General features: G+C 42.7%; 1 protein-coding gene across 11 annotated transcripts in view; it reads left to right on the top strand.

Moving 5' to 3' along the window:
* ppfia2 (PTPRF interacting protein alpha 2) overlaps positions 1-12,919 on the top strand; it is a 43,977-nt gene that overhangs the window by 28,809 nt on the left and 2,249 nt on the right. For 4 of the 11 annotated variants that reach the window (XM_077499777.1, XM_077499780.1, XM_077499781.1 and 1 more), the window contains 14 exons: positions 1,336-1,365; positions 1,442-1,572; positions 2,309-2,475; positions 2,545-2,635; positions 5,519-5,600; positions 6,494-6,694; positions 7,180-7,242; positions 7,376-7,408; positions 7,582-7,757; positions 8,697-8,794; positions 8,869-9,044; positions 10,154-10,222; positions 11,960-12,116; positions 12,742-12,826. In XM_077499777.1, coding sequence (XP_077355903.1) covers positions 1,336-1,365; positions 1,442-1,572; positions 2,309-2,475; positions 2,545-2,635; positions 5,519-5,600; positions 6,494-6,694; positions 7,180-7,242; positions 7,376-7,408; positions 7,582-7,757; positions 8,697-8,794; positions 8,869-9,044; positions 10,154-10,222; positions 11,960-12,116; positions 12,742-12,800 — 1,533 coding nt within the window. In that variant the 3' untranslated portion in view covers positions 12,801-12,826. Of the gene's footprint in view, positions 1-1,335; positions 1,366-1,441; positions 1,573-2,308; positions 2,476-2,544; positions 2,636-3,971; positions 3,975-5,518; positions 5,601-6,493; positions 6,695-7,075; positions 7,243-7,375; positions 7,409-7,581; positions 7,758-8,696; positions 8,795-8,868; positions 9,045-10,153; positions 10,223-11,959; positions 12,117-12,192; positions 12,250-12,741; positions 12,827-12,919 lie in introns of those variants that run through there. The other 7 variants (XM_077499775.1, XM_077499776.1, XR_013278997.1 and 4 more) reach the window with 6 other exon arrangements.

Raw genomic sequence — 12,919 nt, forward strand, 5'->3', positions numbered from 1 at the left:
AGTAGGCGGGGGACACCCTGGACTGGTTGCCAACCAATCGCAGGGCACACAGAGACGAACAACCATCCACACTCACAAGCACACCTAGGGACAATTCGGAGTGCCCAATTAACCTGCCATGCATGTCTTTGAAATGTGGGAGGAGACCGGAGTACCCGGAGAAGACCCACGCGGGCACGGGGAGAACATGCAAACTCCACCCAGGAAGGTCCGAGCCTGGACTCGAACCGGAGACCTCAGAACTGGGAAGCGGACGTGCTAACCACTCGACTACCGTGCCGCCGAAATAAAAACATATATATATATATATATATATATATATATATATATATATTCATAAATAAATAAATATACACAAAAAACGAGATTCTAAAAATAAATGTAAAAAAATGTGGTAATAAATACAAAAATCAATATATAAATAGAATTTAATATAAATCAAAAACGCTCTGCTCTCACATTCATTTATTTATATAGAACAGACGCTCTGTCAGGACAAAATGTTATTCAAATGAGGGGGCGGTATTTTTTTTATAATTTTTTTTTAATTTTTGCATTTAAATTATTTGGTATTTTTATGTATTTATGATTAAAAACTATATATGTTGTTTTTATTTCCTTTTATATTTATTGTTTGTATTTAATTTTTGTATTAAATGTTTTTTATATCCGTTATTTACATTTATTTATTTATTTTATTTTTGTTTTTTATTTTGGCAGTTTTGGTCCTCCATAGTCATAGAGCCATGAGTGATGCCTTAAATAAAACTAAGTAGTTTCATAGGCGGAAATGAGGTAATTTTTAACAAATCAGGCTGTCTGTTTTTATTTTATTTAAGACTTTCAATCTTGATGTAACATAATGGTGCTTGGCTTCAACAGTTAGGAAGAGGCAGAGTTTTACAACATTCCTCAGACAGACAGCTATGGTTTCATATTTGCACGAGATGAGCCGGCTTATATAAACAAGGCAATTAGAGAGGGTGAAAAATTTCTCTTCGGGCTACTTTAATGGAAGACACCAGGGAATTGTTTTAATGTGAAGATTTTCACAAAAAGATTGTATTTTTCTGAGCCTAAGGGTGCACTTGTTTGCTCAGTGTCTACTTTAAATATTCGTATGAGATGCCGTCTTGTGCTGCTGACGCCAGCACTTATGAATATTTGAGGCTGCTGTTGTAAAGTTGAAACGGTGGCAGCTTTTCAGGCATTTTTATTGACCCGCTCAGCGACTTCTTTCCCTTCCGATTCGATGCGCTCGCGTCAATCTCGCGCCGTCTCGTGATAACATGTTTCTGTACGTGCCTTGCCTGATGGATTTTTGTCTCCCGACAGCCCAGCGATTTACGGAAGCACAGGAGAAAGGTATACAGAATCGATACTATCAGGTTTGGTCTGGATTGATGTTATGGATTTGACGGATTGACGATGTGTCCATCAGATAGCAGCGGTGGAAGAGGACGGACGTGAGGACAAAGCCACCATCAAATGCGAGACATCGCCGCCTTCCACGCCACGCACCGTCCGCCTGACGCACACCCTCCCGGCGTCCTCGCACAACGACGCCCGAGGGTACTTACTCGATTCTTCTCCGATTGTTGCATCATAGTCGTTAATGCTCCCTGGTTCACGAAATCTCCATGTCACTGCTGTCCTTTTATTTAATCCGAATCAGAATCAGATTTGTCAACAAAAATTACACTTAACTCATTCAAACCCAAAAACGTGTAAACACGTTTTTAATACTTTGTCCTTCACGCCCAAAACCCTATTTACATGTTTTTTCTTCTTTTTTTAATGCAAGAGCTTACAGAGGTCTTTGATGCAGCCTCTGACGTGAAGGGGTGGCTTAGAGCGATGGTAGTTATGGCAAAAAACGGCCAGCAAGTGGCAGCAGAGTATTAGCGATCAGCCATGTTGCAACAAGCTCTTTTGTCAGTGTTTGCACCAGGAATGTAAATATGGATGAAACTTGCCTATATTCTAATGCTTATTGCTGCAAAATGGAAACAGATATAAATATCCGTTTTTTCTTGATGAAAGAAGAGACTCTACTACTCTTTTTATAGTGATAGAATATAATACTCTGTGGGCCTTGCAAAATCAGTCAAAATCCAGTAAAACAGCCGGCATCGAAGGGGGTTGCTTCAGTGAAAATGGCTGCTGGGAGGGAATGAGTTAACAGGCTCAAACCATCTAGTAGACATGAAAAAGCAATGAGCAAACATAAGACCCCAAAATCTCACATCAATCAAGACACATGAATACTCACCTGAAAATTGTTCTTCCTACTGTGACTGATCTCCAGCATGGAAGCAGAAGGCACCCTGAGCAGCGTGGCCAGCAGCCAGGACTCGCTGCACAAGCAGCCCAAGAAGAAAGGCATCAAGTCGTCCATCGGCCGCCTCTTCGGCAAGAAGGAGAAGGGTCGGCTGGCGCACCTGGCGCACAGACACGTCATGGTGGATCCGCAAGGTTGGCGCTCCAGCAAGACCAGACTGTATCAAATAAGAGTAACCCCTTCACCGCCGTTTCTATCTGCAGCCACCATGATGGATGCGGACATGTCGGGCCAGGATGTAGGTCTGAGTAAGCTGGGCACGCAGGCCGAGAAGGACCGCCGCTTGAGAAAGAAGTAAGCTTTTGATTCGGTCAAGAGAATTTATTGATTCGTTAGGTCTGACTGCTCGCAGTTTCACACAATCCCATTAGATGTTCCTTGACTTGAGAATTCAGCCCCTAAATCCCGTTTCACTTAGTGACATGAAATTTGGTAGACGTGTCTATCTTGAGAAGGTCCACATAAAAGTCTCAAGAAGCCATGTCTGAAACGACACAGGAAGTCTGCCATTTTGGTTTGAAGCGGCCATATTAGAGGTCATTTCCATTGATCCTTACTCCCAGTATTGTTTTGAAAATTCAGCCACCATAGCCAGTTTTACTTTGCAAGTGTGAGGTTTGTTAGGTATGTCTATTATGAGTAGACCCCTCCCAAAAAAAAATCTTAAGAAGCCATTCTTGAATGGAATCAGGAAGTCAGCCACTTGGCTTTGAAGTGATATCCAGTTATACTTGTCCCTAGTATGGTTTTTGAAAATTCAGACCCAGAAGCCAGTTTCTCTTAGCAACATGAAATTTGGTACGCATCTCTATTATGAGTAGACCTACAAAAAAGTCTCAAGAAGCCATGCCTGCTGAGACACAGGAAATGAGCCAGTTTGGTTAAAAGCTGTTTCACCAACTAAGGGTTGCACATCATTAGGTGCAGACCCAATACAAGACAAATGATGCCTTAAGGACAGTAATGATCCATTTTGGCAGTTTCAGCTCTTGTTTTTGGCCTTCATTAGATGAAGCAAGTGTGTACAGTGAATGTCAAAATGTGTTTGTCATGCCTAACGATGAATGCCGTTTGCCTCCCGTTGTAGTCGTCCTGCTCCCTCTTTCCTTCTTCTTCTTCAACTGTTTTCACCGCACGGACTTCCTGTTGGCGGCGCCCGGGACCGAGTGCGCCTGACCCATGCTCACCACCTTTTTGCATCTTCCCCCGCACAATGCATGCATGCCAACCAGCTGCCTGCTGCTGTACAACCCGTTTCAGCATCTTGGTCCATCTCTGTGCTCTTGTAGTGGTTGTTGTTGTATGGAAAGCTGTTGTCGATGTCGGTCATAACCAGCTTAAGGTCTATGTACTAGTGCGCGCCTTGTCTTTCCTAGTAAGACAGTTCAGCGCACTAGTAGACCACAGGGATGGGTTAAGCTGGATATGAAGGATGTGGAATAAATGCTAAAATGTTGTTGTTGGGTCGTTCTGGAGAAATGTAGCAACGGTGTTTGACTTCCTGCCACCGCACGAGACCTAAATCAGATGTTTTTATTTATTTATTTATTTTTTTGTGCCACACGCTCAAAATGTTGACTAACTGGTGTGTACTTTTTTTTTCTCTCTTCTCCTTTTGCCTCTAACAAAGCGGGTAAGTGGCCAGGACGCGTCGCTGACCTCCACCGTCGCACATCCTGTCCTGTCTTCTCTCTCTTTGCCCCTCCCCCTCCGAGAACGCCATTTCTTCCTTTCCCCGCCCCTTCTTCCTTCTTACAGATTCACAGCTGGATCTGGTTTTCACTCCTGGAATGCCGTCCTCTTCAATTTTTGTGTCTTTATTTGTGTGTGGATAGTTTTATTATTTACGATATGATTTTTTTCATAACTGTTTCCTTACTTCCCTTTCCCCAGCTATGTTCAGTCGTCATGCATTATCAGACCCGAGCTGAACATGCAAACATGAGCTGGCCTCATGTGCTGGACGGAAGAAGACCCCAAAGCGCTTGCGTTTGGAAACAGATTTCCATGCTGTGCTGTGTCCATTTGATATGTTTTTGTTATGACCTTCCATAACCAGGGAGGGTTTCACTTAGCAATATGCTGTGACTTTTTTTTTTTTTTTTTCAATTTGAGATTTTGTCTTTGCATGTGGGTGGAGTACGTTGACAAAGACTAAATTGCACAAAATCAAAGATAGAAAAAACATTTTGAAACTTCATCCCCTGCATCCAGTTTCACAAAGCAATGTGAAATCTGGTAGGCATGTGTATCTTGAGTAGACCAAGAAAAAAAAGTCTCAAGTAGCCGTGCCGGAAAAGACACCGGAAATCAGCCATTTTGCTTTTGGGATCATTTCCAAGGATCCTTTGCAACCTGTATTGTTTTGAAAAATTCAGCCCCCAAAGCCAGTATCACATAGCAATGAACAATTTGGTAGACGAGTCTATCATGAGAAAACCCCCCCAAAAAAGTCTCACCGAGCTATGCCTGAAAAGAAATGAGAAGTCTGCCATGTTGCTTCGAAGTGGGCATTTTAAGAATTATTTCTAGAAATCCTTGAAACAAGTATGGGTTTGAAAATTCAGCCCCAAAAGCCATTTGCAAGGGTAGTCAAGATTGAGTAGACCCATTTATCTAAACAAATCAGCCATTTTGGCCAGCCAAAAGATACTAAAAAGCACTTTCTAATCAAAAGTATTGTGATGCGGCCATTACCCCAACAGGAAGTGAGAGTTGAATGACAATCCATTATACCCTGGAGGCGCAATGATGTTCATATATTCTTGGTGAGAGCTGTTTTCTTATTCAAGAGCGTGGGAGTCACCGCTTGGCACTCTTGCACTCAAGTGTAGGAGGAGAGGAAAAAAGACTGCATCAGGCAAAGTGGAGCATCTTGAAGACGAGTTGATGCATTATTTAAAAAAAAAAACAAGAAGTTAACTCGGGGAGGAATTGTGCTTACGCATGCAAAGTCCACTCAGCTCCAGTAGGCTGGAGAGAAATGTGGCCCGGGTAATAAGAAGCCACGGCCATCACGTGGGCGAACATGGATGATAAACACTTGCCCTTTGCTGCTGTGCTTTGGGAAATAAAACCGTCGCCGCAGGAGGCTGGGGTAGGATATTAAGAGTCATGGGGGAGAGAAAATATGCTACGTGCGAATGATGCGTTCATGTGTCTCCTCTGTTCACGTAGACACGAGCTGCTAGAAGAAGCCAGGAGGAAGGGTTTACCTTTTGCACAGTGGGACGGACCCACCGTGGTCGCTTGGCTGGAGGTGAGCAGAAATTTGACACTTTATTGCCTCGAAAGCATGGAGGACCAAAACTGCCAAAATTAATGAGTTAAAGGGATACTTTACTTATTTAGCCACTTTTAGCAGTCAAACATTAATATTTTGCCTATAATAAATTTGATATTTTCATTATTTTTCACGTATAATTAGTACCTTTAAAAACACATTTTGCAACTTGCTGTCGACTGAAAATGACATCACAAGGGCTTAGATAAGCAATCACAGCTTAGCTTGTGAATGTCACATGACCAAACATAGAAAACAGGTGAGCTGCGATCGGTTACCTGAGCCCTTGTGATGACATTTTCACTCAACAGCAAATTGCAAAATGTGTTTTTAAAGGTACTAATTGTACGTGAAAAATAATGAAAGTCTCAAATTAATTGCAGACAAAATATGAACTTTTTATTGCTATAATGGGCTAAATAAGTGAAGTATCCCTTTAATAAATAATTGAATAAAAGTGAAAATAAAAACGGAAATAAAAATATAATTCAAATATTAAATGCAAAAAGTGAATATAAATGGAAATAAAAGCAATTTTATATAGATATATATATATTAAATAAAAAATGAATGAATGAATAAATAAATGTGAAAATAAAAACGGATATAAAAATATAATTAAAACAATACAAAATAAATTAAATGGAAATAAAAACAATTTTATTAAAAAATATATATAAAATTTTCATTTTATTTATATTCATTTTTGTATTTAATTTTTGAATTCAATTTTTTATATCTGATTTTATTTTCACATTTATTTATTTATTCATTCATTTATTTTTAATTTTGGCAGTTTTGGTACCCCATACTAAAGCTCATCAAATTGCATAAAGAAGTCAATCAACTGTGGCCTGTGGTGTTTCTAGCTGTGGTTGGGAATGCCGGCCTGGTACGTGGCAGCGTGTCGCGCCAACGTGAAGAGTGGTGCCATCATGTCGGCGCTGTCCGACACGGAGATCCAGCGCGAGATCGGCATCAGCAACCCCCTTCACAGACTCAAACTGCGGCTGGCCATCCAGGAGATGGTCTCGCTCACCAGCCCGTCGGCGCCCCCTACCTCCAGAACCGTGAGTCTGCAAAAGAAGGAGCCGGATGTTTTGGATTTTTTTTTTTTTTTCGTTTTCATCTTGTGATCTGTGTCGTCACTACAGTGTTCCCCCGCTAAATCGCGGTTCATCGTTAGCACCATGTTTGAAGGTTTAGATTTACCGGTTACCACATTGCTTATATCACGAGCCTGTCTATGCCGTTTTCCCTTTGTATGTTAGCTTTCAGCTACCCACCAGGCTATCCCCCGCGATAAACGGGGGTTCGCTGTAATTAGCTTTAGCGTGCATGCTAACGCGTGTGTGCTGTGTTTTGTCCTGTGACTCCCTCCCCCCCTTCTCCCTTGACGCGGGGCCTGTTGGTGGTCTAGACTGTGATGCTTTAACACTGTTGGCTTACAGTGGTGCTGCTCTTCTTCTTTAACACTGCTTGCGCCTCCTGCTGGACATCTACTACCACCGTACCCCGCCACTGCCGCTCCGTCTCCGCGGCGCCGCCCTTGTAGCCGTCAGGCAATGTTTGGGTGACCCACGAGGAGATGGAGACCATGGCGGCCCCTTCCAAAACGGTCAGTGCCCCCCCCCCTCCGACGCTTTAAGTAATGCTAGCACCCTTTTTCTTGAGCCATGTGAACCCTTGCGTGTGGACTTTGGGATTGTAGCCTTCTAATGACTGATGCATTTTCCATGTGTTTTACTCAGAAATCCCAGTCTGAAGAGGGCAGTTGGGCACAGGTAAGGGAAAAGAAATGCTGTTATTTGTTATTTCGATCGTGCAAGTGCCCCTAAAAGTCTTTGCTGCAGTTTTCAGGCCTTCTTGGATTGTTGCCCACCTGAGGGACACATTTGCTCAGCCACACTCTCACCTTTATTTATTTATTTTTTATTAATATACATTTGTCATTCAGACACTTGCTTACGGCGACATGAACCACGAGTGGATCGGCAACGAGTGGCTGCCCAGTCTCGGACTACCTCAGTACCGCAGCTACTTCATGGAGTGCCTGGTGGACGCGCGCATGCTGGACCACCTCACCAAGAAGGACCTGAGGGTGCATCTCAAAATGGTGGACAGCTTCCACAGGTAACCCATTAAATATGTTGAGACCATATACGCACACGCCCCCTTTTTTTTTTTTTTTTTTTTTTAACTCATTCTAAATGTATTTGATCACAAAAAAAAGACATTTTTAATTTATGTAACTATCCATCCATCCATCCATCCTTCTCCTCGACCGCTTATTCCTCACAAGGGTCGCGGGGGGTGCTGGCGCCTATCTCAGCTGGCTCTGGGCAGTAGGCGGAGGACACCCTGGACTGGCTGCCAGCCAATCACAGTTTATGTAACTAACGTCCCCCAAAAAGGTTCATAGTTGCCTATAGATGCCAATAGATGGCAGCAAAGCACTACATGAAGCGCCTCAACACACATCAACAAGTTCCTTGAAACTAGGATGCAGCAATATGGTGCCAAAGCACTACTTTTATATTAGACATAGCTATGGCCTGAGCTAAAAAAAAAAAAAAAGCCGTGATGGCATGCGAGAACAATGTATAAGTATACACTTTTAAAAACATTTGTGTCAAAAATAACCCAATTATGGGTAAAATACTCGACATGGGTCAATTTGATCCAGTTTTGAGTCAAAACTGTGTCATATTGTATCAAACATCCCAGAAAATTGGGTCAGATTGTGTACTTGAGTCAGTGTGACCCACCTTGGCTCAAAAAGTGTGTGATTTTTCTATAAAACAACCCAGGAAGTTAGGTCAAATCCTCTGCTTGGGTTATTTTGACTCAATTTGCGGTCAAGTGGGACATTTTGTATTAAGCAACCCATAAAGTTGGGTCAGATCCTCTAATTAGGTCACTTTGAACTGACTTCCTGGGTTGTTTTGCGCCCTCCCAAGAACAAAAAAACAAAAACATAATTTTGTATATAATAACCAATAAAGTAGAGTTTGAAATTCATAACATGCATATGTCCTATTAGTTATGTTTTGCTACTTTGTGTGACTGCAGAACAAGTTTACAATACGGCATCATGTGTCTGAAGAAGCTCAACTACGACAGGAAGGAGCTGGAACGGCGGCGCGAGACAAGTCAGCACGAAATGAGAGGTGACAGAAACGCGCTACAAACAAAGCCCTCCCAAATTATTATTTTTTAACAATTGTTGCATTTTGTCCTTCAGATGTGCTAGTGTGGACCAACGAGCGGGTGGTACGCTGGGTGCAGAGTATCGGCCTGCGAGACTACGCCGGCATCCTGCACGAGAGCGGCGTGCACGGAGCGCTGGTCGCCCTGGACGACAACTTTGACTACAGCAGCCTGGCACTGCTCCTCCAGATCCCCAACCAAAACACTCAGGTAAACACACACGCACGCACAGCTTTTCCCATTCCAAAGCAATTTGGCCCAAAAAGTTGATCAATTATGAATAGGAACAAATACAACAGGCGGGTTCATATTTAGTTTCTCATGTGAACCTTTTATTCTCCCCTAAAAGCACTTTTCACTTGTTGGGAAAACATGAGCGTTAAAATAGAAACCTCAGCTCCCAAGTGTACTTGCGGCTACTCAGTGCCTCCAAGTGGCAGATGATATTCTTGAGGTTGGCTGAATGCCACAGATATTTGTTTCAGTTCACTTGCGTCTTCTACATTTTGAGCCACGTTTGAGTTTTTGGAGATAAAACCAGTGCAAAGTGCAAAAATTAGGAAAAATTCAATGGACTAATGTACACAGAAGATTCTGTCATCTTCGAATGACTTTTGTAAAGATGCATCTGAGCGCCACTTGGTGGCAGGTTAACAATAAACTTCAGTGGACCAAGTGGCAAAGATGGTTGTTTACATTCGATTCCTTCTTCAATATGTGAAGTCATTCTTACATTTTTTAATTAAAATAAGTGCAAACCATAAAACTGTGGAAAGGCTAATGGAATACTGTACACAGGAGAATCATTGGATGCTTCCTAGTGCCTCCTTTTGGCTCGTGATCTAAATTAAAAAAAAAAATAATAATAAAATAAAATCTTAGAGAGCCGAATGGCACAAAAGTTTTGGTTAGGTTCCATTCTTTCTTCTGTATTTAGATTCATATTCAAGATTCTAAAATAACACCTGTGAAAACTGCAAAAAACGTGAAAAAGTCAGTGGACTACTGTTTGTAGTAGAAGCACCACCTAGTGGCAGGTTGTAATATAAATTTGAAATCCATCCATCACTGTAGATAAAAGACACAGATGTTCGTTTTTGTTGTTGTCCTCTGTCTGGAATCCTCTTTCAATTTTATTTTTTAATAAAACCAATGCAAACTTTTTGATAAGGTTGAGATGTGTTTTCTCGAAATAGAAAGTAACGTGTGTTAAAGAATCTCGATTTGAAGGCTTCACATTTGTCAACTGTCACTGTGGCCTCTTGGCCATCCATGTGGATAACTACTCCGATCATCTGATTGTGTCCATCCATGATCAGGCCCGTCAGATTCTGGAGCGCGAGTACAATAATCTGCTGGCGCTGGGCACCGACCGGCGGCTGGACGAGGTGAGAGCCGACGCAGACTCATTTCCACTCTCATTGCCGTCTTATTGTTGCGCAACATCTTAAGAACTGCACCAAAAAAATCGCAGGAACCTTTTTCACATTGGTCAAATCTTTTTAAGCATTCCACATTTTTGCATGTGAACATTTAGCAGATATTTGACGCCGTCTCCTTCCACATTTCTTAGCTGATTCAAACAATTGCAGCCTCAAAATGTTCCGCTCAGTCAAGAACATCTAGGAAACTACAGTATTTATTTGTCATGCTTCTATACTCCAAAAAGTGTTGGATAATAAATATAATAACCCAAATTGTGTCAAAATGGGACTGATTCAAGTTTTTGAGTTAAGCAATTTATCCAAAATTCAAATGGGTTATTCATCCATCCATCCATTTTCTTGAACACTTATTCCTCACAAGCGTCGCGGGGGGTGCTGGCGCCTATCCCAGCTGGCTCTGGGCAGGAGGCATGGTACACCCTGAACTGGGAGCCAGCCAATCGCAAGGCACACAGAGACGAACAACCATCCACACTCACACGCACACCTAGGGACAATTCGGAGCACCCAATTAACCTGCCATGCATGTCTTTGGAATGTGGGAGGAGACCGGAGTACCCGGAGAAGACCCACGCGGGCACGGGGAGAACATGCAAACTCCACCCAGGAAGGCCGGAGCCTGGACTCGAACCCGAGTCCTCAGAACTGGGAGGCGGACGTGCTAACCACTGCCACCCATGGGTTATTCAATTAAAAAAAACAAAAAAAAAACAACAAACATTGGGTCAGATGAATAACACAAAAAATGGGTTGCTTTCTGGGTTTCATTTGACCCAACTTTTTGGGTTAAATAATTCAAACGGTTGGGTTGGTTAATTTTTGACACAATTCAATTGGGTAATTCAATTAACCCAAAAAACTTTGGTTCAATTAACTCATTCCCTCGTAGCCATTTTTACTGAAGCAATCCCCTTTCTCCCGGCTGTTTTATTGAATTTTGACTGATTTTCAAGGCACACAGAATATTGTGTTCTATTGCTATAAAAAAACATGGAACCTACCAAAAGAAAGATTAGTCTCTTCTTTCATCAGGAAAAAAAAATTATTTCTGTATTTTTCCATTCTGCAGCAATTTGCATTAGAATAGAGGCAAGTTTCATCATTATTCACAAATCTGTTTAAAACAGTGGAGAAAAGAGCTTGTTGCAACATGGCCCTGGTTGATCTCATACTCTGTTGCCACCTGCTGGCCGTTTTTATAATAACTACCATTGCTTCAAGCATTTTCTTCAGTACAGATGCTGCATCAAAGCTTTCTGTATGCTCCAGCATAAAAAAACAACACTAAAAACGTATAAATACGTCTATGGGAGCATGATAATATTTTAAATAGAACGTATTTATACGTTTTTGGTAGCAAATGACTTAATAACCCAACAATTGGGTTGCTTTGTGGGCTATCAATTTCATCAGGTAAATCCCACCCCCTCCCCCTTAGGTTAAATAGCTCAAAAAGTTGGGTGGTTAATTTTTTACCTAATTCATTTGGGTTATTCAATTCACCCAAAACATTGGGTCAAATTAAATTTGGGTCAAAAACTTGTCGATCCGTTTGACCAGTTTGGCTTATTTTTGACTGAACTCTTTTTCGAGTGTAAAATTTCCCAAATTTCCCATTGTGTAATGAATACATCAATGCAGACGATATATGACATACTTTCCTTGCACATTTGTGGGCAGTGTGACGACAAAGACTTCCGAGGCCCGTCGTGGAGGCGGCAGTTCCCGCCGCGGGACGTGCACGGCATCAGCATGATGCCCGGCTCGGCCGAGACGCTGCCGGCCGGCTTCCGTCTCACCGCCACGTCGGGCCACTCGCGGAGGCTCCCGCCTGACGGTAAGCCGGCGTCCCCGCCCCCGCCGTCTTGCCTCACATGCAAGCCAAACCTGTCTTTCCTGTTCTCGCTCGGCAGTCCTTTACGAGGCGCTGGACGACAGCGCCGACGACGTGTATTTGGATTGGTTCTAAGGTCAGATACCCCACCCCTCCCCCCATTGTGCCCCGCCCCCATTGATCAAAGTGGGCCGTGAGTGTCGTGGTCACTGTCCCCTTTTGTCCTCCCAATCACATCAATGGACCAAACAGCCTTTTCCTTTCGGATGGTTTGTGTGTCACGATGACGGCAGTTTGAAAGATGCCACAATTTTGAAGTTGTCATTGTACTGCAAACTGATGAACACAGTGGCGTCTCAAAATACGAATGACTAGTTTGCCCTACAATTAACACTGTAACTTTTGTGGCATTATTGCAGTTGCTGTTTTGTTAACACTCTGCAGATTAAATCTCGAAAAGTGAAGTGTTTTCCAAATAGTCCAGGACTCTTATTAGTTGGACCAGACTAAAGAGGGAAAAAAAGAATCATTTGCCCACCCTGCCCTCAAGTGTTGTCTTTGCTTGTGTGACTTGTTGGCTGGACGCTGATCCTGTCTCTCTGTCGCCCCCTGTTGTCCCTTCCCATAGCGGGAGCCTCGGCAGTTCAGCGACTGGACAGCTCCACGGTGAGAACCTACTCGTGCTGAGGAGAAGGACCTTAAAGTAAACCGCTGTATGTAACACACAGAACGCCGGCCGTCTGCCCGCTGATGCTGCTGCTTCTATTTATTTTTATTTTTGCTTCTCAATATTTTGAATCGGACTT

The sequence above is a fragment of the Festucalex cinctus genome, chromosome 16 (genome assembly GCF_051991245.1).
Source record: "Festucalex cinctus isolate MCC-2025b chromosome 16, RoL_Fcin_1.0, whole genome shotgun sequence".
Taxonomy (NCBI): domain Eukaryota; kingdom Metazoa; phylum Chordata; class Actinopteri; order Syngnathiformes; family Syngnathidae; genus Festucalex; species Festucalex cinctus.